General features: G+C 41.2%; 1 protein-coding gene across 3 annotated transcripts in view; it reads right to left on the bottom strand.

Moving 5' to 3' along the window:
* KDM3B (lysine demethylase 3B) overlaps window positions 1-26,593 on the bottom strand; it is a 74,473-nt gene that overhangs the window by 12,360 nt on the left and 35,520 nt on the right. For all 3 annotated transcript variants that reach the window (XM_053221490.1, XM_027076590.2, XM_027076591.2), the window contains 8 exons: window positions 21,927-23,163; window positions 20,841-21,042; window positions 16,529-16,743; window positions 15,678-15,830; window positions 5,989-6,096; window positions 3,059-3,186; window positions 1,613-1,892; window positions 512-768 (listed from right to left, as the gene is read on the bottom strand). In XM_053221490.1, the coding sequence (XP_053077465.1) occupies window positions 512-768; window positions 1,613-1,892; window positions 3,059-3,186; window positions 5,989-6,096; window positions 15,678-15,830; window positions 16,529-16,743; window positions 20,841-21,042; window positions 21,927-23,163 (2,580 nt within the window). The remainder of the gene's footprint in view (window positions 1-511; window positions 769-1,612; window positions 1,893-3,058; window positions 3,187-5,988; window positions 6,097-15,677; window positions 15,831-16,528; window positions 16,744-20,840; window positions 21,043-21,926; window positions 23,164-26,593) is intronic.

The raw sequence follows: 26,593 nt of genomic DNA, 5'->3' as shown, positions 1-26,593 counted from the left end.
AAATAATAATGCCTGTTATTGTCAAGAAAATAGTGATTCCTGCTGACTGAAAATTTCAATGTCTCAATTTCTATTGACTTCTTTTTAAAAAAAAAATTTTTTTTTTAACATTTATTTATTTTTGAGACAGAGAGAGACAGAGCATGAACAGGGGAGGGGCAGAGACAGAGGGAGACACAGAATCTGAAACAGGCTCCAGGCTCTGAGCTGTCAGCAGAGCCCGATGCGGAGCTCGAACTCACGGACCGTGAGATCATGACCTGAGCCGAAGTTGGACGCTTAACCGACCAAGCCACCCAGGCGCCCCTATTGACTTCTTAACATGGCACAAAAGGTTCACTATTTAAACGGATCTCAAACATTTCCCAAATGCGATGTAAATAACTTGTCAGTTGGACAGACAACACAGATAACACAAGTTACCCATATATACTCTAATCTAGTTATCAGATCTCTGATGGCTCTTGCTTGGAAAAGCAGCAAAGGCTAGAGTTGTAGAAAGGACACTTACTGCTGAGGATGTGGAGAAGACCGGGGGGAAGGGTATGCCTGTGTCCAAGGGGGCTTGAGGAAGCTTTCCGGGTCCGGAGTGAAGGAGGTCTCGAAGGCTAGAGCCTTCGGTTTTGTTGTTGGAGGCAGTGGGACCCAGTAACAGACTGTTAAAAAGCTTTGGAGTCAATGGAGAGACCTTTGCAGTGGAGTTGAACGAGTCCAGCCCAAAGGGTGAATGAGACTCTTTACTGAGCACCGACCTCAGGGACCCTGCTTCTGTAAGGACATAACCAGGAATAGCATTAGGCATGACAAGCAAATGACTCCTAAAAATGAGCCAAAAGGGGAGGAGGACTTTCCCCTTCCCTGGTCCACAAACTACATACAGTTTGTCCAGGCCAACCTTGACAAGGTTATGACTATAGCAGGATCATGGCCAAGGAGAAGCTCTCCTACTTCTTCCTTCCTTTACCAGATCTGGATTTCAAATTTCCTTTTGTTCCAATCCATCTTTCATCTCCCTCACTTTCTAACATAGTGTTTCTGCAAGGGGGTCTTCAGAATACTTGTACTGGAATCATCTGGAGTGTTTACTAAAAATGGAGATTCCTGTTTGTACTCTAAGAGAATGTCATTTAACAGTTCTGGTGGGGCCCAGGAATCTCTATTTATAATAATTCCCCAGGCAACTCTTGGGCCCATGGAAAATCAACCCTGGCTGCGTAACAGAACCACCTGGAAGGTTAATAAAAATCTCCTATCAATTCTGACTAAAGAGGTCTGGGGTACAGCCCAGGCATGTGCCTTTTCTTTTGAAGTTTTATGTTTTATTTTCTTAAAAGTAGACTCCACGCCCAATGTGGGGCTTGAACTCATCACCCTGAGATCAAGAATCGGATGCTCTACCAACTGAGCCACTCAGGTACCCAGGCATGTGTCTTTTTTAAAAAAGCTCCACTTCTGCAAAAATATTGAAAGCAATTCCCTCATTTTATGTGATTACCCAGAGAAAGCAAGCATCATGTTTCATAAACGTGGATGGTCATGTGTGAGTTTGAAGAATCCGGGAATAAGTCCAGGTTCTACCCAAAGGCAGGGCAGAGGCTTCTGTTCATCTCACCTTTTGTTTCTTCTTTAGCCTTCTGAGTTGCTAAATCCGCCAACCAGTGCAGGGCAGATGAGGGGGGGGCTGTGTCAGGGCAAGGGGGCCTGATGGTTTTTAGCTCACTATTGCTATTTGAAGTCGAACTATCTGCTTTCAGAGACTCATCAGATCTGATGTCAGTGCTGTCAGCTTTGGGAACATGGTCAGTCTCTGATGTTGTTACTGCTGCAGTTCCTCCTCCGCCTGAGAAAGTGGTTTCATTTCCAGAAGAGGCACTAGGGTTTATGCTAGGGAGCTAAAGCACAGAAGGCCAACATGGTTAGAGTGCTGTTCTTGTGTAGGAAAAAAAACAAACAAACACATAGCAAGGGCTACTGACACTAAAAAAGTCTGGGAAAACAACCTGAAACTGTCTCATAAACTATTTCATTCATTGATTAATTTAACACATATTTAAGGAGTCCTACAACATGACAGAAACTACGCTTGGTTCTGTGAAAAGATCAGTGAACATAAAAATAAATAATACAATTTATTTTAAAATATTAAAATATATTTATTTAGCATGCCTGAGGCTCAGTTTCTGCAATGGTAAACCGATGATTAAAATGTGACCTCATAAAGCTGTTCTGAGGATTAAATGAGATAGTATATGCAAAAAGCTTAGTAGAGTGTTTGGCATACATAAATGTTCCATAAATGTTTACTATTCTATTACTGAATTTTCCACATGATTTGCTCTAATATGTCAACTCTATTGAAAATATATCTTGAGATCCCTCAGCCTTAATTCCTGTACCTCCTACAGACCATGAATTAGTAGTGTTCCTGGAAAGCACTCCAAATATAAGCAAGTTAGCTGTGTGTGTGTGTGTGTGTGTGTGTGTGTGTGTGTGTGTGCGCGCGTGCGTGCGCGCGTGCGTGTGTGTTTAAAACGGCCTCTTGTTCAAAACAGTTACCATCAAACCGGAATGACCTCCACCTCTGATAGAGCAATGAGCAAACCACTGCCTCTCTGGAGGCTTGGGATTGTTTTCAGAGTAGAATGATCCCAGCTCAGCAGGCCAATCTTCATATTTCTGTCCTCAGTACCTAACATGACAAGGACAGGGACCATGCACACATATTGGACTGCCTTCCTGTTAACCTTTTCTATACTCTTCACCTATACAAGGACCCTGAGGTATAAATCTTGACAAGATGAAAAGAATCTCATTGTGCTACTTATCAACCCAGCCTGAATTGGTTTTAAAGACAAATGAAGAGAAACTCATACCAGCTGGAGGGAATTAAAATCCCTTGAGTAACTTTTTGGGGGTTCTCTCTAGATAGGCTTCTCCATCCCCTAATTCCTCAGGAATCCTACAGTAGCCTAGGACAACACAGGTGAAAATGGGGCATTTCCTGGTACTAAGAAGAGAAGTAAGTTTCTCTCATTCATACCCACACATACCACTTTACCTGTGACATCCCATTGGTGACAGCAGGTCTCAACACAGATTTGTTCTGCCGACTAATACAAGGGCAGTTTGCTTTTATTCCCCACTTGCCCCGGGCAGCATGTACCATGTCTCCAATATTGTAAAGAGCTGGGAGAAAGAGAGCAATAGAAGCCTCAGAATGTTTTATGTGCCAGATATTGTGCTAACGATCTCATTTACATTATCTTCCTCAATCCTTACCCACATTTCAATGAGGTGGCAGCTATTACCCTCAACATTTTTTTAAAGATATTATTTATTAGGGCACCTATGTGACTCAGTCGGTTAAGCGTCTGACTCTTGATTTTGGCTCAGGTTGTGATCTCACAGTTTATGGGATGGAGCCCCGAGTCTGGCTCTGGTGCTGACTGTGGAGCCTGCTTGGGATTCTTTCTCTCTCTCTCTCTCTCTCTCTCTCTCTCTCTCTCTCTGCCCCTCTCCCATTTTCTCTCGAAATAAACAAACTTAACAACAACAACAAAAAGACTATTTTCTTAAGTTCATTTTTTAAGCAGGCTCCACACCCAACATGGGGCTTGAACTCACAAACCTGAGATTAAGAGGCCCATGTGTGGGGCACCAGGGGGGCTCTGTCAATCAGCATCAGACTTCAGTTCAAGTCATGATCTCACCATTTGTGAGTTCGAGCCTGCGTTGGGCTCTGTGCTGACAGCTCAGAGCCTGGAGCTTGCTTTAGATTCTATGTCTCCCCCTCTCTCTGTCCCTTCCCCGCTCATGCTCTGTCTCCATCTCTCAAAAATTAATAAACATTAAAAAAATAAAAATAAGGAGTGTCATATTCTACCAACTGAGCTAGATATGTGCCCCTAAGGATTTTAGTTTTTAAATAATTTCTACACCCAATGTGGGACTTGAACGCACAACCCCAAGATCAAGAGTCTCATACTCCACCAAATGAACCAGCCAAGCACCCCATACTCTCAATTTTTGATGATGAAACTGATACTCAGAGAACATCATTTCTCAAATACATACAGTTGGTAAATGGAAGTACTAATACTTTAACCCAAGTATAACTAGCCTAAAGTTCTGTGTACTCTTAACAAGTTACACTCTCTCCCTGTTACAGTAAATATTAAGGTGTCTTGCAGGAGAAACTCTAGGGGGTAGATTTCCTTCCATTCAAGAGCATGTAAAACATTTTAATTTTTTTTTTTAATGTTTATTTATTTTTGAGACAGAGACAGAGCATGAACAGGGGAGGGTCAGAGAGAGAGGGAGACGCAGAATCCGAAGCAGGCTCCAGGCTCTGAGCTGTCAGCACAGAGCCCGACGCGGGGCTCGAACTCACGGACTGCGAGATCATGACCTGAGCTGAAGTCGGACGCTTAACCGACTGAGCCACACAGGCGCCCCCATTTTAATTTTTTTTATTAGTTTTCTTTATTTTTGACAGAAAGAGACAGAGCGTGAGTGGGGGAGGGGCAGAGAGAGAGGGAAACACAGAATCCAAAGCAAGCTCCAGGCTCTGAGCTGTCAGCAAAGAGCCCGATGCAGGGCCCGAACTCACGAACCATGAGATCATGACCTGAGCTGAAGTCAGATGCTCAACCCACTGAGCCACCCAGGCTTCCCGACCATGTAAACATTTTAAATTGTACACGTGAGATTTATATACTTTAACTTATATCTAAAAAAAAAAAAAAAAAAAGGAAAAGTGGGGAAAAAGCAGACCAATGTAAACTTAACGTGAACATTTAACCAATGCTTAGATCAGTAGGGAGCAAGCATCCTACCAGTGCCCTGAGGGAGCCCCTCTGCTTGGAAGCTCTGGGGTATAAAGGATTCAACGAGTGCCCTCTGTCACACTGGAGGAGAATATAGGCAGTAGATTGATCATCTTCAATGTGTGTTATTGTAAGTATGGAAGGTGAAAACACACTTTTTGGAGGAATCATTGAAATAATGATTTCAATAGTGACATAAACATGACCATTCATAGGCTGCCTTCATGGATTCAAAAGGTTTGCTTACCTTCAGCTGGATTTTTACAAGCCTAAAAGCAAAGGTCTTTCTGGAAGCATGTGGGACTTTTTTCTATTCTGGTCCTGCCAACCACAGGAATGTAAAATGTTATGTAGAAAAGTAACCAACTTCTCTAACCTGAAAGGTGAGGCATAGTGTGTGCAATGGCTGCATAGAATCTAACACATATCTGAAGATTCAAACACTCAGAAAAATCTGGGGAAGCTTAACAAAAATCAGGCTGAGATAAAACCATTTTACCAGATCTTATGATGTATGAATTAAACCTCAACTAAATAAAAAACTTTTTTTCCACCAAATTTATGTATTTTTATTTTTTCTTTGCTTAAAAATATTTTTTAAGGTTTATTTATTCTGAGATAGAGTGTGCAAGTGGGAGAGGAACAGAGAGAGAAAATCTCAAGCAAGCTTCCTGCTGTCAGAGCAAAGCCGGATGCGCAGCTTGATCCCACAAACCCCAGAAATCAGGACCTAAGCTTAAACCAAGAGTGAGACACTTAACTGAGTGAGCCAACCAGGTGCCCCTATTTATTTACTTATTTATTTTTTAAGTTTTTTTATTCAAGTAATCTCAATACCCAATGTGAGGCTCGAACTCATGACCCCAAGATCGACAGCCACATGCTCCTCTGACTGAGTCAGCCAGGAGCCACTCTTTGATCAAATTTAAAAAAGAACTCCTTTGGGTGCCTGGGCAGCTCAGTCATTTAAGCATCTAACTCTTGATTTCCACTCAGGTCAGGATCTCACAGTTCATAGGATCAAGCCCCAAGTTGGGCTCTGCACTGGCAGTGCAGAGCCTGCTTGGGATTCTCTCTCTCTCTGCCCCTCTCCTGCTTGCATACTCTTTCTCTCTCTCAAAAGAAATAAACTTTAAAAAAAAAAAAAAAAGAACTCCCTTACCTGTGCCAGGGATAATCTGTGTAGGCATGAGATTCTCTGGTTCATGGGACTGCCCCTTTGCACACTTCAACCAGGAGAAAACTTCTTCATCACCCATCTCCTCCGTCTCTGAAACAGAAATGAAACGACTTTATTTATATTACTAGGGTCATAAGATGTATCCCTCTTAGTGAGTCAGAGTTTCAGATCCTAAAGGCCAATTTTCTCTTTAGCCAAAGAAGATAGTATCTAACTCAAAAAAATCTACTTCACTGATTTACTGTTATTTATTGTATCTACATACAAAAAATCCAACAATTTAGTGTGCACTCCCATGAATTTTCATGAATGTATACAGCTGCATAAGCACTACCACAATCATAATATAGAACATTTCCATCTTCCTTCCTAAAGTTCCTTCGAGCCCTTTGCTTAAAGTCAATAGCCTTTTCTTAACCCCTGGTCACCAGTGGTCAACTTCCTAACACTAACATTTTTGCTTTTTCTAGAATTTCATATAACTGGAAGCATACAGTATATAGTCATTTGTGTTGGATTTATTTCATTTAGCATGATTGGAAATTCATCCATATTGTTCATGTATTGGCAATTCATTTCCTTTCATGGCTGAATACTATACTGTGGTATGGATATACATTTTTATTACCCATTTACCAGCTGGTGAACAGTTGGATTATTTCCAATTTGGGGCTATTATGAATAAAACTACTATTAACATCCAAGTACAATCTTTTGTGTGGACATACTTTCTTTTCTCATTTTTTAAAATGTTTATTTATTTTATGTGTTTATTTATTTTTGAGAGAGACACAGAGCACAAGTGGGGAGGGGCAGACAGAGATGGGGACACAGAATCCAAAGAAGGCTCCAGGCTCAGAGCCGTCAGCAAAGAGCCTGACGCAGGGCTCAAACCCACGAACCGTGAGACTGTGACCTGAGCCGAAGTCAGACGCCTAACCAAGAGAGCCACCCAGGTGCCCCTGATGTTTACTTATGAGATGGATAGACAGAGAGAAAGAGAGAGAGAAAGCACGAGCGTGGGGGAGGGAGGGAGGGAGGGAGGGAGGGAGGGAGGGAGAGAGAGAGACACACGGAGGGAAGGAGGGAGGGAGACACAATCTGAAGCAGGTTCCAGGCTCTGGGCTGTCAGCAACAGAGCCCAACTCTGGGCTCAAACTCACAAGCTGTGAGATCATGACCTGAGCTGCAGTCGGACGCTCAACTAACTGAGCCACCCAGGTACCCCATGTGTGGACACATTTTCATTTCTCTCATAAACATGTAGAAGTGGGATGCTGGGTCATATGGAAAATTTATGTTTAAACTTATAAGACATGGTCATACCGTTTTCCAAAAGGATGGTACCAATTTCCACTCCTACCAGCAACTGTTAAGAGTTCTAGTTCCTCCACATTCTTGGAAACACCAGGTACTGTCAGTTTCTAAAATTCTAGCCTTCTAAGTGGGTAGAGGGGTTTCTCGTTACGGTTTTATTTTTTCCTTTTCCAAATGAGTAGTGGTATTTTTTTTAATGCATTTATTTTCCATTGATCTATCTTCTTTGATAAAGTATCTGTTCAAATCTTTTGCTCACTTAAAAATCAGGTTGTTGTCTTCTTATTGAGTTGTGAGAGCTCTTTATGGTGGATTCAAGTCCTTTAACAAATAGGCAATCAGCAAATCTTTTCTCCCAATCTGTGGCTTGTCTTTTCATTTACTCAAAGTGTTGTTTGAGGAGCAAAATATTTCAAATTTGGTAACAATTTTTCTTTTGCTTTTTGTGTCCATATAAGTAGTTATCCAACCCAAGGACACAAAGATTTTCTCCTATTTTTTTTTCTAGAAATTTTGTAGTTTTAGCTTTTTATGGTTAGGCCTACAATTTACTTTTGATATATCGTGTGGGTAAAAATAAAGCTCATTTGGGGCGCCTGGGTGGCTCAGTCAGTTATGTGTCCATCCGATTTTGGCTCAGGTCATGATCTCATGGTTCATGAGTTTGAGCCCCACGTCAGGCTCTGTGGTGACAGCTCAGAGTCTAGAGCCTGCTTCAGATTCTGTGTCTCCCTCTCTCTGTGCCCCTCCCCCACTCTGTCTCAAAAATAAACACTAAAAAATAAACAAATAAAGCTCACTTTATTTAGTACAGATACACAATCATCCCAGTACCAGTTGTTGAACTATCTCTTCCCAACTGAATTATCTTGGCACCTTCATTACCTAATCAGCTGACTATATATGTGTGTACATCTCTGCTGTTATATTACCACAGTGCCTTAAATTCCTGTAGCTGTATAGTCTTAAAATGAAATAGTATAAATCCTCTAAATGCCTTCTTTCTCAAAATTGTTTTTGTTATTCTAGTCTTTTTTTTTTTTTTAAGTTTATTTTTGAGAGAGAACATGCAAGCAGAGGAGGGGCAGAGAGAGAGAGAGAGAGAGAGAGAGAGAGAGAGAGAGAGAGAGAGAGACAGAAGATCCAAAACAGGTTCTGTGCTGACAGCAGAGAGCCCAACGTGGTGCTTGAACTCATGAACCATGAGATCATGACCCAAACTGAAGTCAGACCCTCAACCAACTGAGCCACCTAGGCACCCATAAATTTATTTTTTGAGAGAGACAGTGTGAGTGGGGGACAGAAAGAGAATTTTAGGCAGGCTCCACGCTGAACACGGAGCCTAACATTGGGCTCCATCCCACAACCCTGGGATCATGACCTGAGCCGAAATCAAGAGACGGATGCTCAATCAACTGAGCCACCCAGGCACCCCATGTGTTTCTTACCTATTAATTGAATTTATCCTTAAGCACTTCATGGTCTTTTGATGTTACTATAAATGATATTAATTTAAAAATTCAATTTCTAGTTGCTCATTGACAGCATATAGAAATATAATTGATTTTTGTTCAGTTTGTCCAGTAATCTTGCTTAAACTCAATTAGTTCTTGTAGCTTTTTTTGTAGATTACTTGGGGTTTTCTTTATTAAGTTTTTTTTTTTTTTTTTTAAGTTTATTTGAGAGAGAGAGGGAGAGGGAGTGCAAGCAGGGGAGAGGCAGAGAGAATCCCAAGCAGGCTCCATGCTCTCAGCAAAGAACTCAGTGCAGCTCTTTGAGCTCAATTCCATGAACCGAGCTGAAACCAAGATTCAGAGAGTTAACTGACTGAACCACCCAGGCGCCCCACCCAACGTGGGGCACAAACCCATGGCCCCAGATCAAGAGCCATATGCTCTTCCGACCAAGCCAGGCAGGAAGCCCTCCTTGGGGTTTTCTATATAGATGATCATGTCACCTGAGAATAAAACACATTTTACTTGGGGCACCTGGGTGGCTCGGTTGGTTAAATGGCTGACTTTGGCTCAGGTCATGATCTCACGGCTCCTGAGTTCGAGCCCTGCATCAGACTTGCTCCTGTCAGTGTAGAGCCTGCTTCGAATTTTCTGTCCCGTCCTTCTCTCCCTCACTTGCTGTCTCTCTCTCAAAAATAAATAAATCTTAAAAATTTTTTTTACTTCATTCCAGTATATGCTTTTTGCGGGAGGGATGGCATTATGCTTTTGTCTTTTATTTCTCATGCTGACTAGTAACTCCAGCTCAGTGCTGAATAGAAGCTGTGAAAACAGGTATTTTTGTTTGCTCCTGATCTTAAGGAGAAATATTCAGTCTTTTGCATTATGTAAGATGTTCCTATCTATACCTAGGTTCAGTGTTTTTTGACCCTTATTTCTTTATCACTTCCCTCCCAAGACCTTTATAGACTTTTTTTTTTTTTTGGTAATTATACTACCCACCCCAAGAAAACTGAATGCAAGATACACTACAAATCTGTATTGTATATACTGTTTCATTTTCCTTCTTCTTTTGAATTAACTGCTTTTGTATGATTTGCCTTTGTCTCCACTTTTGGCTGACTGGCTATATACACCTCTTTATTTGCTACTGTTTGTTCTTGGGTTTGCAGTATCTCTAGCTTACCACAGTCTGTCTTCAAATAGTATACCATTCTTCACACACTGTGTAAGATTCTTATATTCTTCCATTTCCCCTTCCTTTCCTTTGTGCTATTACATATTTTAATTTTACACATTTTTAAAAATTTTTTAATGTTTATTTTTGAGGGAGACAGAGTGCAAGCAGGGCAGGGGCAGAGAGAGAGAGAGAGAGAGAGAGAGAGAGAGAGAGACAGACAGACAGACAGACAGACAGAATCCAAAGCAGGCTCCAGGCTCTGAGCTATCAGCAAAGAGCCCAATGCGGGGCTTGAACCCACAAATCATGAGATCATGACCTGAGCCGAAGTCGGACGTTTAACCAACTGAGCCACCCAGGCACCCCTAAATTTACACATTATAAGTCCCAAATTACTTTGTTACTTTTGCTTTAAACAATTATCTTTTAAAAAGTTTAAAAATAAGAAAAAGTCTTTTATATGTAGTCACATATTTACCCATAGATGTTCTTCATTCCTTTGTGTAAATCCAAATTCCCTTACTGTATCTTTTTTTCCCCTTGAATAACTACCTTTGTTTGCACTGTGAATCTGCTGGTGATGAATTCTACCAGCTTTTCTTTGTCTGAAAGACTATTTCACTCTCGTTTTTGAAGATATTCTCACTAGGTATGAATTTTAGGTTAATAATTGGTTTTCAGCACTTTAAGATGCTGTTCCGTTGTCTTCAGTGGAAGAGCGTTTCTGACAACTTGGCTGTCATCTTTGTTAGTTTGTATATATAAAGTACTTTTTTTCCCTCTTGTGATTTTCAGATTTTCTCCTTATTGCTTTTCAGTAAGGTGGGTAATGATGTGCTTTGGTGTGCTTTTAATTTAAAAAATGTTTATTTTTGAGAAAGAGAGACAGAGTGCAAGCAGGGGAGGGACACAGAAAGAGGGAGACACAGAATCAGAAGCAGGCTCCAGGCTCTGAGCTGTCGGCAGAGCCCGACAAGAGGCTCAAACACACAAACTATGAGATCATGACCTGGGCCAAAGTTGGATGTTTAACCAACTGAGCCACCCATGTGCCCATGCTTCTTCTATTTGAGATTTATTGTTGATTTGTGGTTTTATAGCTTTTTCATCAAATTTGGAAAATTTTTGGAATTTTTCAGGTATTTTTTGTATCTGCTCTCTGACCATTTCTCTTTCTGAAACTCTAGTTAAAGTTCTGGCAGGCTGCCTGATATTTCCTATACATAAACAAGGCACTCTTTAACTTATAAATTTAAGTCTTTCTTCTCTTTGTGCTTAGTTTTGGATAGTTTCTATTGTTACATCTTTAAATTCAGCTTCTTGTGCAGTATCTAATTTGCCATTAATCCCACCTAGTATAATTTTTTGGGGATTTTTTAATCTCTACACCATTTATTTGGGTCTTTTATGTATTTTCTATTTCTCTCATATTTCCCTTTATGTATTTATTTTTATTTTTTGAGAGAGAGAGAGAGAGAGACGGAGGGAGAGGGAGAGCGAGTGAGCATGTGCTTGAGTGAGGAAGGGGCAGAGGGAGGGGGAAAATCCATGCCCAGTGTGGAGCCCAACATGGGGTTTGATCTCACTACCGTGAGATGATGAATTGAGCCGAAATCGAGTCGGATGTTCAACCAGCTGAAATCAAGAGTCGGACGCTCAACTGACTGAGCTACCCAGGCGCTCTTCCCTTTATGTCTTTAAATATATTCATATGATTTATAATTGCTGCTTTAAGCCCTTTTTACAGTAATTCTATCATCACTGTCATTTCTGGATGTGTTTCTATTGAATGTTTCTTTCCCCCAGATTATTGGTCACATTCTTTTTTGCATACTTGATTATTCTTTTATTTAACAAAACTTTATCACTAAAGTATAGTTGACATGTACAGTTAACATACTAAAGTAGTTCCGGTGTACAACACAGTGATTTGACAATTCTATACATTATGCAAGGCTCACTATAATAAATGTAGTTGCCATATGTCACCATACAATGTCATTACAATATTATTGACTATATTCTCTGTGCCATACTTTCCATCCTTTTGACTTATTTATCATTGGAAGTTTGTACTGCTTAATCCCTGATATGTATTTCACTCACCCCACCCCCACTGCCTCCCTTCTGGCAATCACTAGTTTGTTTTCTGCATTTATGAGTTTGTCTTGTTTTTTTTTTTAATTAATTTTTATTTTTTTTAAAGTTTCATCTTTGAGAGAGAAAGCAAGAGTAGGGGAGCAGCAGAGAGAGAGGGAGACACAGGAAGTGAAGCAGGCTCTGCACTGACAGCAGAGAGCCCAATGTGGGGCTTGAACTCACAAACCATGAGATCATGACCTGAGCAAAAGCTGGATGCTTAACCGACTGAGCCACCCAGGCACCCCTATTTTTTTAAAGTGTTTCTATGCCCAACGTGGAGCGTGAACTCATGTTCCCAGGATCAAGACATGCATGCTCTAGTGACTGAGCCAGAGAGGCACCCCCGTTTTGTTTTTTAGATTCCACATGTAAGTGAAAAATATGGTATCTTTATTTCACTTAGTGTAATACCCTGTATGTCCATCTCTGTTGCTGCAAGCGGCAAGATGTCAGTTTTTTATGGCCAAGTAATATTCCATAATGTATATGTAGGTGTATACATGTATATACACACTTAGGCTACTTCTATATCTTGCCTGTTGTAAATAACAGTGCAGTAAACATAGGGGTGCATATATCTTTTTGAATTAGTGTTTCCATCTTCTTTGAGTAATTACCCAGTAGTGGAATTACTGGATTGCATTTCTGTATTTTATTTTTTGAGAGACTTCCACACTGTTTCCACAGTGGCTACACAGATTTACATTGCCACCAACAATGCACAACTGTTCCTTTTATTTCCACACCCTCCCCAACACTTGTCATTTCTTGTCTTTTTGATACTAGCCATTCTGACAGGTGTGAGGTAGTATCTCATTGTAGTTTTTATGTGCATTTACCTGATGAGAGTGATGTGCAGCGTGTCTTCATGTATCTTTTGGCCATCTGTAGGTCTTCTTTGAAAAAATGTCTATGCAGGTCCTCTGCCCACTTTTTAATCGGGCAGTTTTAGGTTTTTTTTTTTTGTTTTTTTTTTTGGTGTTGAGTTGTGTAAGTATTCTAGTTTGGATATTAACTCTTTATTGGATATATCATTTGCAAATATCAAATATCTTTTCCCATTCAGAAGGTTGCCTTTTTGTTTTGTTGGTGGTTTCCTTCACTGTGCAAAAGCTTTCATTTATTTTTCTTTTGTTTTCCTTGCCTGAGGAGACATATCCAGAAAAATGTTGCTATGGCCAGTGCCCAAGAGATTACTGCCTGTGTTTTCTTACAGGTGTTTTATGGTTTTGGGTCTCACATTTAATTCTTTAATCCATTTTGAGTTTATATTTGTGTATGGGGTAAGAGGGTAGTCCAGTTTCATTCCTTTGCATGTAGCTGTCTAGTTTTCTCAGCACCATTTACTTAAGAGACTCACACCTGATTATGCTTTTTTTTTTTTTTTTTTTTTTTTTTAAGTAAACTCTATCCTCATTGGGGGGCTCAAACTCAAGACCTTGGCTCTACCAAATGAGCCAGCCATTTAGCTGATTATTACTCATACCCTGATTTTTCCTGATTGAATGCAGAGCTTTGTGACTTTAATGTTTCAGAGTACTGGATTTTGTTGTAATCCTTTAAAGAATGTTTGATTTTAGTCTGGTGCATAGTTAAGTAACCTGCAGATCAGTTTGATCCCTCCAAGGCTTGCTTTACACTTTGTTATGGCATCTCCACAGCAGCCATTATTCTGGGACTACATTAGTCCCACTGCTAAAACGTGACCCTTGTGCACTCTTATCCAGAGTCTTTCCAGTCTGGCTCGTGGCAATACAAATGGTAAGTTCTGGAAATTATTCAATCAATTGCTTTCTGAAAGTTCCTTTTTGGGCCTTAAGGAGTTTCACCTCATGTGTGTGCAGATCACTACAGAGCCAAAAACTGAGGTGATCTCTCTGCAGTTCTAACGTCTTCAGCACTATGCCTCACTCTTCTCAGACTCTTATCTCTTTTTCAGTTCAGTGAGACTGTCAAACCGTTGTAGTTGCTTTTCCCTCTACTACAGCCTGGAAACTGCCTGCGGGCAGTAAACGGGAGCAATTGTAGGATGTGCCTTGTTTCTTCCCTTCTCTTAAGAGACAGACTCATGCTGCCTGCTGTCCAATGTTTAAATCCATGATTTCATATATTTAGTCTGGTTTTCTTATTGTTTATGGCAGGAGGGTAATTCCTGTAGAAGTTAATCTTTCGTGGGCAGAAGTGGAAGATCTAATAGCTACATAACACATAGTACCTAGTAGATGTCAGGCCCTGTGCTAACCATTTCAAGTACATGATCTCATTTAATCCTCACAACAATGCTATGAGAGAAATACTCATATTATCCTTGTTTTATAGATAAGGAAACTGAAGCTCTGAGGGATTAAGAAAATAGCCTAAGATACCACAGGTGGTGTAAAAGATGTGGAAGTAGGATTCAAATCCCAGTTGCATACCACTAAACCACCATGTTCCAATGGTTACACAATATCTCTGAAGAGGGAAGAATGAGGTTAAGGGCCAAGTAGTAAGATAAAGCAAGGAAAAAAGGAAGCACAAGATTTGAATAGCCTTTTTCCAAAGATGAATACAGCCAACAAGCACATGAAAAGATGGTCAACACCATTAGTCATCAGGGAAATGCAAATCAGAATCACACAATGAAACAGGGACTACTTCATAGCCACTGTGATGGCTATAACCTAAAAGGCAGACAATAATAAGCATTGGCAAAGATGTGGAAAAACTGGAAGCCTTGTGCATTGCTAGTGGGATTATAAAATGATGTAGCTACTATGGAATACAACTTGGCAGTTTCTGAAAGAATTAAAAACATAGGACTGCCATATAACACATAAAATCCATTAGGTATATACTCAAAAGAAATGAAAACCTATGTTCACACAAAAACCTGTACACAAATGTTCATAGTGGTACTTTTCATAATAGCTCAAAACAGACACAACCTACATGTCCACTGACTAATGAATGGATAGACAAAATATAATATACCCATACAATGGAATATTATTTGGCAACACAAAAGAACGAGTTAATGATACGTGCTATCACATGGATGAAGCTTTAAAACAGTATGCTAAAGTGAAAGAAGTCAAGTCCCAGGAGGCCAAATATCGTATGATTCCATTTATATGACATGTACAGAACAGGGAGAGATGAGACAGTAAGAAGATTAATGGTTACCAAGGGTTGAGAGGGAGAAAAATAGGGAGTTAGTGCTACAGGTTACATTTTTTTTTGGAATGACAAAAGTGAAATTTGATAGTGGAAATGGTTGCACAAGCTTGAGAATATACTAGAAACTTTTGAATTGTACACTTTAAAAGGGTGAATTTTATGGCATGTGAATTATATCTCAATAAAGATGCTGTTAAAAAAAAAAACACACACACAAGGGAAGATGAAGAATAACTCTCCTTGGATTGTTTTAGCCTTCCCAGTTAGGCTGGAATATTGGCAACCATAATGCCTCATAATGCAACAAAAATGAGTGAAGCTAAGCAGCTAAAATGGGGGCACAAACCCATTCTTGCTTCAAGTCCCATACCTCCAATGACAGGTTACCTTTAGAATTGAACAGGACAATATTTGCTCACCACTGCGCGGACGGCTTTTTCTGAGCCTGTAACAGTCAAGGCAGACCCCAAATCCACATTTGCGACAAACCCAGTGGATGTTGAAGAGAGTTGTTTCACATACATCACACATCTCCCGCACACCACGCACTGCTCGCTTCCATGCCACTTTCTCTGGTGGAAAGAGGAAGAGGGATATTGTTGGCATTGATCATCCTGAATAACAGTAAAAGACTACAGATCCACTGACTGCTCCTCAAACTGTTTTGTCCAGCAATCAAACTCAAAGATGCAAGAAGTTAGTGTTTCTATAAATGTAAGAGAAACAAAATAGATGGAATTGTTAATATTTCTAAACAAGTGTCAACGATATAAATGCCACGTGTTGTTACTTAAAGATACTGTAAAAATGTCAATGTGGGGGAGTCTGAAATAAGAGGATTCTTCACTTGAAATGTAGGGTATAATGTCTTGGGAGAATTTTCCTTGGTGTAGAAATAGGGTACAGTATCTCACAGATATGGAAACATCATCAATGTCTGAATAACAGCGGGTTCTAGGTATGAAACATCGTACCCACTAGCACTTCATCTACTCACAAACCACATAATATCACTTACTAATACAAATAGGTTCAAAGCAAACTCAAAGTATTTAGAGTGACCCAAACCCAGACAGGGATCAAGGAAGGAATAATGTCTGCTGGATATAGTTAGAGCCTCAGCTCCTTAGTTTGCTACAAAGAGAAGTCTTATCAGTCTTAATTTGTCCACAGAGAATGCCATTTGTCACTCCTTCTACTCCTGTGACGTAACAGAAAATACAAGTTCCCAAATAGAAGTGCCTGGAAGACAAGGAAGTGGGTGTCTTACGATGTGGCTCCACCATCATCATGGCCTCTTTCTCTGACATCACGAGCTGGCAGAACTGGTCCCCAACGTTGGCCAGGATGTATTTTGAGGTTTCTAGGTCTATTCCTTCTGCAAGGGAGGAAGAGGGAATCCACAGGTTCATGGCATCAGGGTCACTTTGCTGGGGACTCAGAAACCCCTCCACACGGAGTACTCCCTTTCGAGTGAAGATCAACCTGAGATAGGAAGGCAGATAATCAAATACATGGTAAATAGCAGCCATGCAAACTAAAACACACCTAAAAGCCTAGGATCTACAAAAATTAAATGAGCCTTAAAAGGCATTAGAGTGCATTAAGAATTTTCACCCTAGTGGGGCACCTGGCTAGCTCAGTCAGAAAAGCATGTGACTCTTGATCTTGGGTTTATGAGTTCCATCCCCACATTGGGTGTAGACTTATTTAAAAAGGGAAAAAAAAGGGGCACCTGGGTGGCTCAGTCGGTTAAGCGTCCGACATCGGCTCAGGTCATGATCTTGCGGTTCGTGAGTTCAAGCCCCCTGTCGGGCTCTGTGCTGACCACTCAGAGCCTGGAGCCTGTTTCAGATTCTGTGTCTCCCTCTCTCTCTCTACCCCTCCCCCGTTCATGCCCTGTCTCTCTCTGTCTCAAAAATAAATAAACGTAAAAAAAAAAAAGGAAAAAAAAATTTTTTTTAAGTTTATTCATTTATTCTGAGAAAGAAAGAATGTTAGAGGGATAGATACGGGCAGAGATAGGGAGAAAAAAGAATCCCAAGGAGGCTCCACGCCGTGAGCACAGAGCCTGATGTGAGGCTTGATCTCATGAACTGTGAGATCATGACCTGAGCCAACATCAAGAGTCAGATGCTTAACTGGCTGAGCCACACAGGCACCCCTCCAAATTTTATTTATCTATTTTTTTTAATGTTTATTTATTTTTGAGACAGAGAGAGAGACAGAGTGTAGCGGGGGAGGAGCAGAGACGGAGGGAGACACAGAATCTGAAGCAGGTTCCAGGCTCCGAGCTGTCAGCACAGAGCCCAATGTGGCGCTTGAACTCACCAACCATGATATCATGACCTGAGCCAGAGTCAGACGCTTATCCAACTGAGCCAGCCAGGTGCCCCCAAATTTTGTTTAAAAACTAATTTTCAAAAAATAAAAACAAAACAAAAAAATAAAAATAAAAACGAATTTTCACCCTATTTGACCAACACAGTATACATTCTCTGCAATAGTAGAAAGGCTTATTATTAACACTTAATATATCTGGGTTCTTTAAGAAGCTGTCAAGAGACATCTTTCAGTTTCTCTATCCACCTGAGTGGTGTGCACCCACACCACTGAATGTGACCAGAGGAAAACAGCCATGCTCATTGTCTCATTTGAAATTCACGTCTAACTATGTCAGCTGAGCCCTTCATGTTGCCTTCCAGTTACAACAGTTTCCTGGGGCACGCCCTCTCCTAGATGCCTGTTTCGTAGCTTCTCTTTTCTTTTCTAACCTCCAATATAATTCTCTCATGAGGACCCTGTTATGTATTCCATGGAGAAAATACAAGGAGTCAGAAGAGATGTCCCCCAAATTCCCAACACCATACTACCATGCCTTCCTGCAACTGGGCCCATGTTCCATCTGACGTGCTGCTGCTAGGAATGAACTAGGATCCCAGCGAAGACCAATCTCTCCACCTATGCTCGACATCCTCTACATCCTCTCACGTAGGCAGCCCTCCACATATTCTTTCTTCTACATCATCTATCTTCCTCTCTACTGAATCATTCTTGTATTTGAACTATCTCAAAAATTCTCTAAGAATTTTCTATCTCAAAAATCCTCTCGATCCCACACCCCCCTCCATTTATCTGCTTGTAAGAGCAATGTTTCTTGACCGAGTTGTCTATACTGATTGTTACCAGCTCCTCTTCCCTTTCATTTTCTTACTCCACTCCAATCAGGCTTTCCCTCACCAACATACCAAAACCGTTTTTTGACAAGGTCATTACCCCTCATTAAATCCAACAGTCACTTTCCGTTCTCATCTGACTTGACCCAATCCCCAGTATTTGCCAGAGTTCATTATTCCTTCCTGGAAATACTTTCTTCACTTGCCTTCCAGGATACCTTACTGGCTGTTCTTTCTTAGCTGCCTTTACTAGCTCCTCCTCATCTTTCCCATCTGTCAATGTGGGAGAACTCCAGGACTCGGTCCTAGGAATGCTTTTCTTCTTTGTCTACATTTGGACTCCTTCAGTAATCTCAATTAGGCTTAAATACCTGATGACATCGAAATTTTTATCTGCCTGGACTTTTCCCCTCAACTCTAGAGTTGAGTTTCCAGCTGCCCTTTCAACATCTCCATCTAGAAATCTTTTTTTTTTTTAAGTTTATTCATTTATTTTTGAGAGAGAGAGAGAGAGAGAGAGAGAGAGTTAGTTAATTCAGAGGAGGGGCAGAGAGAGAGAGGGAAAGAGAGAGAATACCAAGCAGGCTCTGCCCTGTCAGCATGGAGCCTGATGTGGGGCCCTAACCCACAAACCCTGATTTCATGACCTGAGCCAAAATCAAAAGTTGGACATTCAACCGACAGAGCCACCCAGTGCCCCTCAATCTAGAAATCTAATAGGCATCTCAAATTTTACATGCCCAAATTAAAAGTTCCCATTTTCTTCCCCAAACGCGCTTTTCCCTAAGGAATCTCCTCATCAGTAAATTGCAGTCCCATTTTTCCAGTTTTCAGGTCAAAAGCTGTAGAATCCATTTCTTCTTTCATGCTGCACATCTGATCAATCAGAAAATCCTGTGAGTTCTACCTTCAAAATATATCCTCAATCCAACTGGACTCATCACTTCCATCACTAAGCTACTGTCATTCTCACCTGGATAATTCCAACAGCCTCCTAATTTCTCTGTGCTCCTGCCTTTGCTTCAATATAATCTATCCTCAGTAAGGTAGTCACAGTGATCCTTTAAAACATTCCTCAGCGTCACTCATCAACTCAAAACCTCCAATGACTTCTTATTCAGCACAAAAGCCAAGGCCCTTAGATTAGTCCTTTAAAATATGGACTCATCATTAATTTTGTGACCTCAATTTCCCTGCCCCCATTCTGTATTTTAGCCACCCTAGGTCCACAAACACACCAGGAATATTCCAACTTCAGGACAGTTGCCCTTGTGCCCTCTACCCGGAAAACTTGTCTCTCAGAGACATGTGTGGTCCACTCCCTCACCTCCTTCATGTCTTTACTCAAGTCTTACTTATCTTCTCAAGTCATCCTATTTAAACTATAGCCTCTCTAGGGGCGCCTGGGTGGTTCGGTGAGTGGAGTGTCTGACTTTGGCTCAGGTCGGGATCTTGTGGTTCGTGAGTTCGAGCCCCGCATTGGGCTCACTGCTATCAGCACATGGCCTGCTTTGGCTCCTCTGTGCCCCACTGCCTCTGCCTCTCCCTCGCTCACATGCACATGCTCTCTCTCAAAAAAACAAAAACAATAACCCCCCACTAAACTGTAGGCTTTCTAACCTCCCCACAGTTCAATCCTCTTTCCTGTCCTTATTTTTCTCAGTTATTAACAGCTAACATGCCATACATTTAATCTCTTTTCCTTATTTATTGTCTGCCTCCTCAGCAAACCTCTGAAGGGCTAGATTTTTATGGTTTTATACAGTGTTTAATCCTCAATGCCTACAACGATGGCTGGCACAGAGTATGTGCTCAGTAAACATTTGCAGAATAAGTGAAGCTACACTATGTGGATAAATCATTTGGATTTCTGTATCTTAAAAATTAAGATTTCTTGGAAGATTGTTTAGAAGAAATTCTTCTTCTAAGTTTATCAAGCAGAAAAAAGTGACTATCTGCTGTTTGGTAAAAGCAGGGGATACTCCCAGGATTTTCATCAGTTATATCTATTCCAAAGACACTTCACAGTATCTCCTCATCTTACTTGCCCTTCTCCCTGAGACTCAAGTTACTCTAGCATTGTAGAGGAATAAAGGGTCAGACACATCCATAATACAAAATAGCATGCTCTGCTTCTACCACTGGTTTCAAATGGAATCCAAATTAGGAATGACTCAACGTAGTTCAGGGGCCAGCGGCTGAGCTGTTCAGTTCCCTAAGGACAAAGCCACAAGTCACTTCACAATCCAAACTGAATGGCTACTATGGATAGAGCCTCAGCAAAGACTCAAGAGCAAACAGGTTAAGGAAAACAAGGAATAGACTGGACATATGCTTACAGATTCAGAGATTGGGAGTTGTATATCACTAATGGAAAGTGGGAAGGAGACAGGCAGGTTTGGGTACCTCCGGAAGTGAAAGAAGCGGCAGGCCACAGTGGAATCATCTTGCTCCTGTTCTTTAAACTTCCGATACCGCTCCAGGCGGCATTCCCGACACTTGTGCAGGTGAGGAGCTACATTGATGCATGACCCATCCTGCAGGAAGGGCTCTCCAGACTGCTTCAGCTTCTTCACCTTGCTCACATCTTTTAGCACTGACTGGCCAACTGTGGCAAGGGAAGGAGAAACGGTTGGTCATGATTGGTATTAATGAGACCCAATAACATAATCCTCTTGGGGATGAATTCTTGTCCTGACCTGGGTCATTGCTCCTTGCCATGGCTGGGCTTGTGTGCATCATGTCCAGCCATGACAGAAAGGGAGGGAGCCAAGAGGCTTCAAAAGGAAGCTAAGGACCATGGAGAATTTGTGGGCATTGTCCCATTACAAGGAAACAACTCTGGTATGGGTGAGGAAAACCCAAGAAGGCAGAAGGTAGCCACTTGCCTCTAGACTCTCAGGATACGACTGTTCTACTAATCACAGACTGTTGGGCCCCCATGGTACCAATTCCTAATGACAATAGTAATGGACGCTTGCCTTTACACATTTCTGGGCTAGAAGCTCACAGCATAGGAGTTAATGGCTTTTGGAAGAGGTGTTAAAACCTGATATATGTAACAGAGAGAAGTAAATTTGAGGGGTGATTCTTTTTGCCTAATTAAGTCTATGAAAGGCTGCTATGTGAGAACAGAGTCCAGTACTCAGTAATTCCTCTAAAGTAAATTAAAGAGGATGGGCCAAAGAGAAGTAGAAAGGGATGAGAAAAACACCGGGAAAGAACTCTTGACTGAAAGGAGTATCAGGGGTCTTCCCTTTCTCTGTCCTCATTATACAGGTAGATATCCCTCTTACAGTGTTGGGGTTTAGATGCAATCCTGCCCTGAACCAACAGGTCTGATGAGGGGCCTCTAATAGGCCCTTTTGGCCATGTTATTCTATGTGATTACAGAACTTTCCATCAAAGAAAGGGCTTCTGCTGCCCAAGACTACAATAGGCATTCGAAGCCAGTGCCAGAGCCAAGCCCATGAATAAGCCCAGCAAGATCACCTTTCAGGGGGGCGGTCCGTGGCCGGCCCTTCGGGGCCTGCTTCCCTTTGCCTTTGCCCAGTAATAGCTCAGCACTGCGCTCCCCATTGGGGCCCAGCTTCCCCATCAGGTGCTCTGGAATCCCCTTCAGGCCAGTCTTGGCCTGCAGCTGCTCCTCAGAGTCGCTCAAATCTGATAGGTCACTGTTGGTACTGGAGTCCGAGTCCTGTCTGCAAGCCAAGCTTCGCTCATCCAGTGAGAACCTTTTCACAGCTTCAAAAGGAGCTTTGTTCTCCTGTGAAAAATCTGCTGGGGAGGACAGAAAGCTGCCTGAGTGCCTGCCAAAGACGTTACTAAAGGTTTTGAGGAGGGGATTGTCCTGTTGCCCAGGCCCCACAGTTGGCCTCTCCTCTGTGGGGCTGGAGGAGAGAGTAGGCATCTCAATGGGTTGGGTGAGGCTGCTGGTGGGTGAACTGGAGCGGCCATTCCCCATGGCAGACAGGCTCGGACCCCCGGTGGTAAGAGTTGAGCCCAGAACACCAGACACCAGTTTGGAGGAGTCAGTTGTGATGAAGAGGGTTTTCTTCTTTGCTAAAGATGCCGAATCTGTAGAAGAGTGAGCCTCGGGCCAGCTGGGTGCTGCCTTAGAGGTGACAGTGGTAGCAGAGGAAGAGCTACCTGACGCCTGAGATGCAAAGCTGCTGAAAGGGCTATGTTCAACTTTCTCCACAAATGCTAGGAAAGGGTTAGAGGGCTCTTCTCGGGATAGTTTAGGGGGTTGTAAAAATAGATTTTCATGACTCTCTGGGGTGCGGGCGTTTAGGAGGCTCCGTGGGAAGGCTGGCGTGAGGGTGGGCATGGACTCTGCAGGCACCTTCCGGTCCACAGAGCTGCCAGCTTTAGAGCCTGATTTAGTGTCTGCTCCAAGAGCCGATCTGCCTTTACACAGGCTCTCAAGGCTTTGTTTGAATGAGTCTCGACTGGAGGAATCATCAGCCAAACTCTCTGAAACGGTAGTGAAGTAGTTACTGGTGGGTAAAGTTTGGGACATGCATTGAAAAAACAAGTTTTTGGAGAGATCAGAGTCTTTCTGAGACTCTGGTGCAGAGCTACAGCCAAAAGAGAAACCCAAAGGTTTATTCTCTGTGGCTAGAACCCCATTGGACTGGCTCCTTCCACTTCCAAAAGTCAAAGGTTGTGATGAACTTGGGAGAGATGCTCCAAATCCAGAAGAGGCCAGAACAGTACTTCTTGAATTCTGAAAAGAAGATAGCCTGAATTAGGAATTCTAGTTTCTCTTGACAACCTTACCACCTCTTTCCTGGGCCTAGGCCAACATTTCTTGTGGGTCAAATCAACTTTTCTCCCCTACAATTCCATGAAAACTGCTCTTATAACTAGATTTTTACCAGTGTTAGAGATGACACCTGCCACGGACCACACAGAGGGCATCTTTAACAAGGTGAGCAATAGACAGCAGGATGTCACTCACCCTGCCACTCCCTTGACTGTTAGCCAACTGGGTGTCACAGTACTAGGAGGCTGGGTAGGATTCTCAGTTTCTACTTGGAAATGGAAGATTCTACCAGGAATTGGAGAAAAGGATTCCTGAACAGACAGATACTAGCTTTTACTCTGAAATGTACCTAGTGACCCTGTTATATTAATCTCCCTCAATGATCTTAGCTACTGTCAAAGTTTCAATTTATTTAAACTAACTGCCCATTTTACAAAAGTGACTTCTGCCCCGTAACAAGGAAAAATATTCTCTTTCTTAGTCTGAAACTCCCCAAGATGGACCCTTTTAGAATTTGGCCATTTATTTATGCGTCCAAATCAATCTAAAAGTTGAGTATCTACTTCAATTAAAGTTAGACCTAAAGGTGTTAAATTATCAGGGCATCTGGGTGACTCAGTCAGTTAAGTGCCCGACTTCAGCTCAGGTCAGGATCTCACGGTCCGTGGGTTCGAGCCCCACGTTAGACTGTGCTGACAGCTCGGGAGTCTGGAGCCTGCTTCAGATTCTGTGTCTCCTTCTCTCTCTGCCCCTTCCACATTCGTGCTCACTCACTCTCTCTCAAAATAAAAGATGTTAAAAAAAAAAGATGTTGAATTACAAAGCACTCATTACTGAACCCTTCTGTTATCATTAGGATCTAACAAGCCTCCAAACAAGAAAAGTGTAGATACTGATACATCCACCAAACAAAAGCATTCAGCCTAACACACTGGAGAATGAAAAAAAATTTTCCTTTTTTTCACCTTGTTAATGTTAACTTCTGCATGTAAATAAAAGGTGTGTGCATAAAGAAGGGGAGGATCACTTTCATATATATTATACAAAGAGGGAAACATTCATCCACAGGTGGGTTTGAACATTTAAAATCAACCTTCAGGTAGTAGTAGTAGGATACCATTAAACATTCATTTTAAAACATGGCAAATAAAAATTATTCTAGGAGTGCTTAACGGATATGGAGTTTCCTTCTGGGGTGATGAAAATCACCACTAGAAAGTGGTGATTCTTGTGTAACATTGTGGATGTACTAAATACTACAGTATTTGAACACTTTAAATGGTTAAAATGGTAAATCTAATGGTTATTACTTTTCCACATTAAAAAAAAATTATTCCAGATAAATGAAAGGGCTATTGTTCAAAAAAAGGTGTTAATTTACTTAAGGTACTCATTAAATATGCAAGAAGAGCCTACATTAGGACTTTCCTTGAGGATGCCACAGAGGCATGAGAACCAGGCATGCCACCTATGGCTTGTCTCCAGTTGACATTTGCTACAGAGGCTGCTTCAGGGCATTTTAGAGTTAAAAACTTAAAGTTGTTTATTATTTATTTATTTTCTTTAAGGTAAACTCTACTTAGTCAAACTCACGAACCGGAGATCAAGAGTCACATGTTCTACTACCAACTGAGCCAGCCAGTAACCCCATTATACTTTTTCTTTTCCTTCCCACTAATCAACTACTACTGACTTAAACCCCTTCCCAACTAAAAAGAAGAGACAAGAAAGACACAGCCCTAAGAATTGTCTGTTGTTTCATTAAGCAGAATTTGGCCAGAAGCCTTGACACCTGCATGACTCCAAGGATCCAGCATGGGTAGCTTAGGTTTCACTACTAAAGTTACCCTTTGAAAATAAATATACACATGAATGCAAAATAATTTGGATGGTCTTTCATTTTCCTTCACATGATTAAATTCTAAATCCTCTTCTTATAAGAAAGTGATGACAAATTGATTTCAACTTAATTTTTAGGGCAAGAAATTTCCTGGGGGCTATGTCCCTAATTTAGATGTGATACCATAATGAAACATCCTTTTCTGTACTTCTAAATCATATCCCAGGAGAATACCTAGGCTGACACATTACCAAAATCACTGATACAGTCACAGAAACTTCTCCAATCTATTTGGAAAAGAAATGCCCTTTGAATCCACATTTCTTCTAATCAGCTTTGCTACCCCAAGAATAATAGCATTCAGTGGATCTCCCAGCATATAAAATTTGGTCTACTTTGTAACCCCCTTTACATCTACACAGCCTTTGGCATGGAGTGGATTTTAATTAGTTTGAGCAATATAATGACTTATACACGGTAGAAATTCACTTAAGATCCTCACCTACTTCTCTTGGGAATGCTGGTCAACTAACAAAGGACAAACCATTTATCAGTATGAAATCTGCATTTACAAACCTTCTCTTCTGCCTGGACATTTCACCTCCCTGCCCATCCTTGCACACTAGGGATTCACAAATCACATTTGCTAGGAGGGGACAAACTCAGATGAAATGTATATGCCATGTTTTATCTGGCATTGTTATGCCTATAATGATTCCATCTTAAGATGTGAGCTCCTTCAAATAGGGATTTCAATTCCTTGTCTATAATATACAGTACTTAGCACACAGTAGTTTCTTATACATAATTAAAAAAATCATTTAGTACTTTTTGTATTTCATATTCCAGCTTGAAGAAACAGCCAGTTTGAAAGAAAATGACTAGCATCATAAATCATTCTGTGGTGTACAAGAGTCAAGACTGTGAGAAATGATTTTGATATTGTTTCAAATTTAACTTGTATTTTTTTAGAAGTTTGTTTATCTATCTATCTATCCATCCATCCATCCATCCATCCATCCATCCATCTATCTGTTTTTAAGTAGGTTTCATGCCCAGTGTGAAGCCCAATGTGGGGCCTGAACTCACAACCCTGAGATCAAGACCTGAGCTGAAATTAATAGTGGGACGTTTAACCGAATGAGCTACCCAGGTGCCCCAATGTTAACTTTTATTTAACAGAAGTTCCATTTCAGCAACAATACATGCAAATCAGATAAAAAACATAGGAAGTTGGATCCTACTGTGATTAATTCCATCAAATTTTCCAGTGAGGCTTAAAAAGATTAAGTCAGAAAAGAAAAGAAAAAAAACCAAAACGCTTTTATAGCTATATCAAATCATGGAAAGAAGCCCAGCCTCAAAGGAAAATATCATAGAAAATGATGAACTAAAAACAGGGGATGGTAATAGTCGCTCTCACATAGCCTTAATTATAGTGTTCACTGTTACCAACACTGTAATTCATTAACCTTGTCTCTCATAGGCCTGGTAGAGGCTCAACCACTGTGTGAACTAAATAGATAATTGAATTAAAAAGATTCCCCATCA

The sequence above is a fragment of the Acinonyx jubatus genome, chromosome A1 (genome assembly GCF_027475565.1).
Source record: "Acinonyx jubatus isolate Ajub_Pintada_27869175 chromosome A1, VMU_Ajub_asm_v1.0, whole genome shotgun sequence".
Taxonomy (NCBI): domain Eukaryota; kingdom Metazoa; phylum Chordata; class Mammalia; order Carnivora; family Felidae; genus Acinonyx; species Acinonyx jubatus.
Note: the sequence above shows the minus strand (reverse complement) of the source record. Positions and strands in the feature narration are given on the sequence as shown.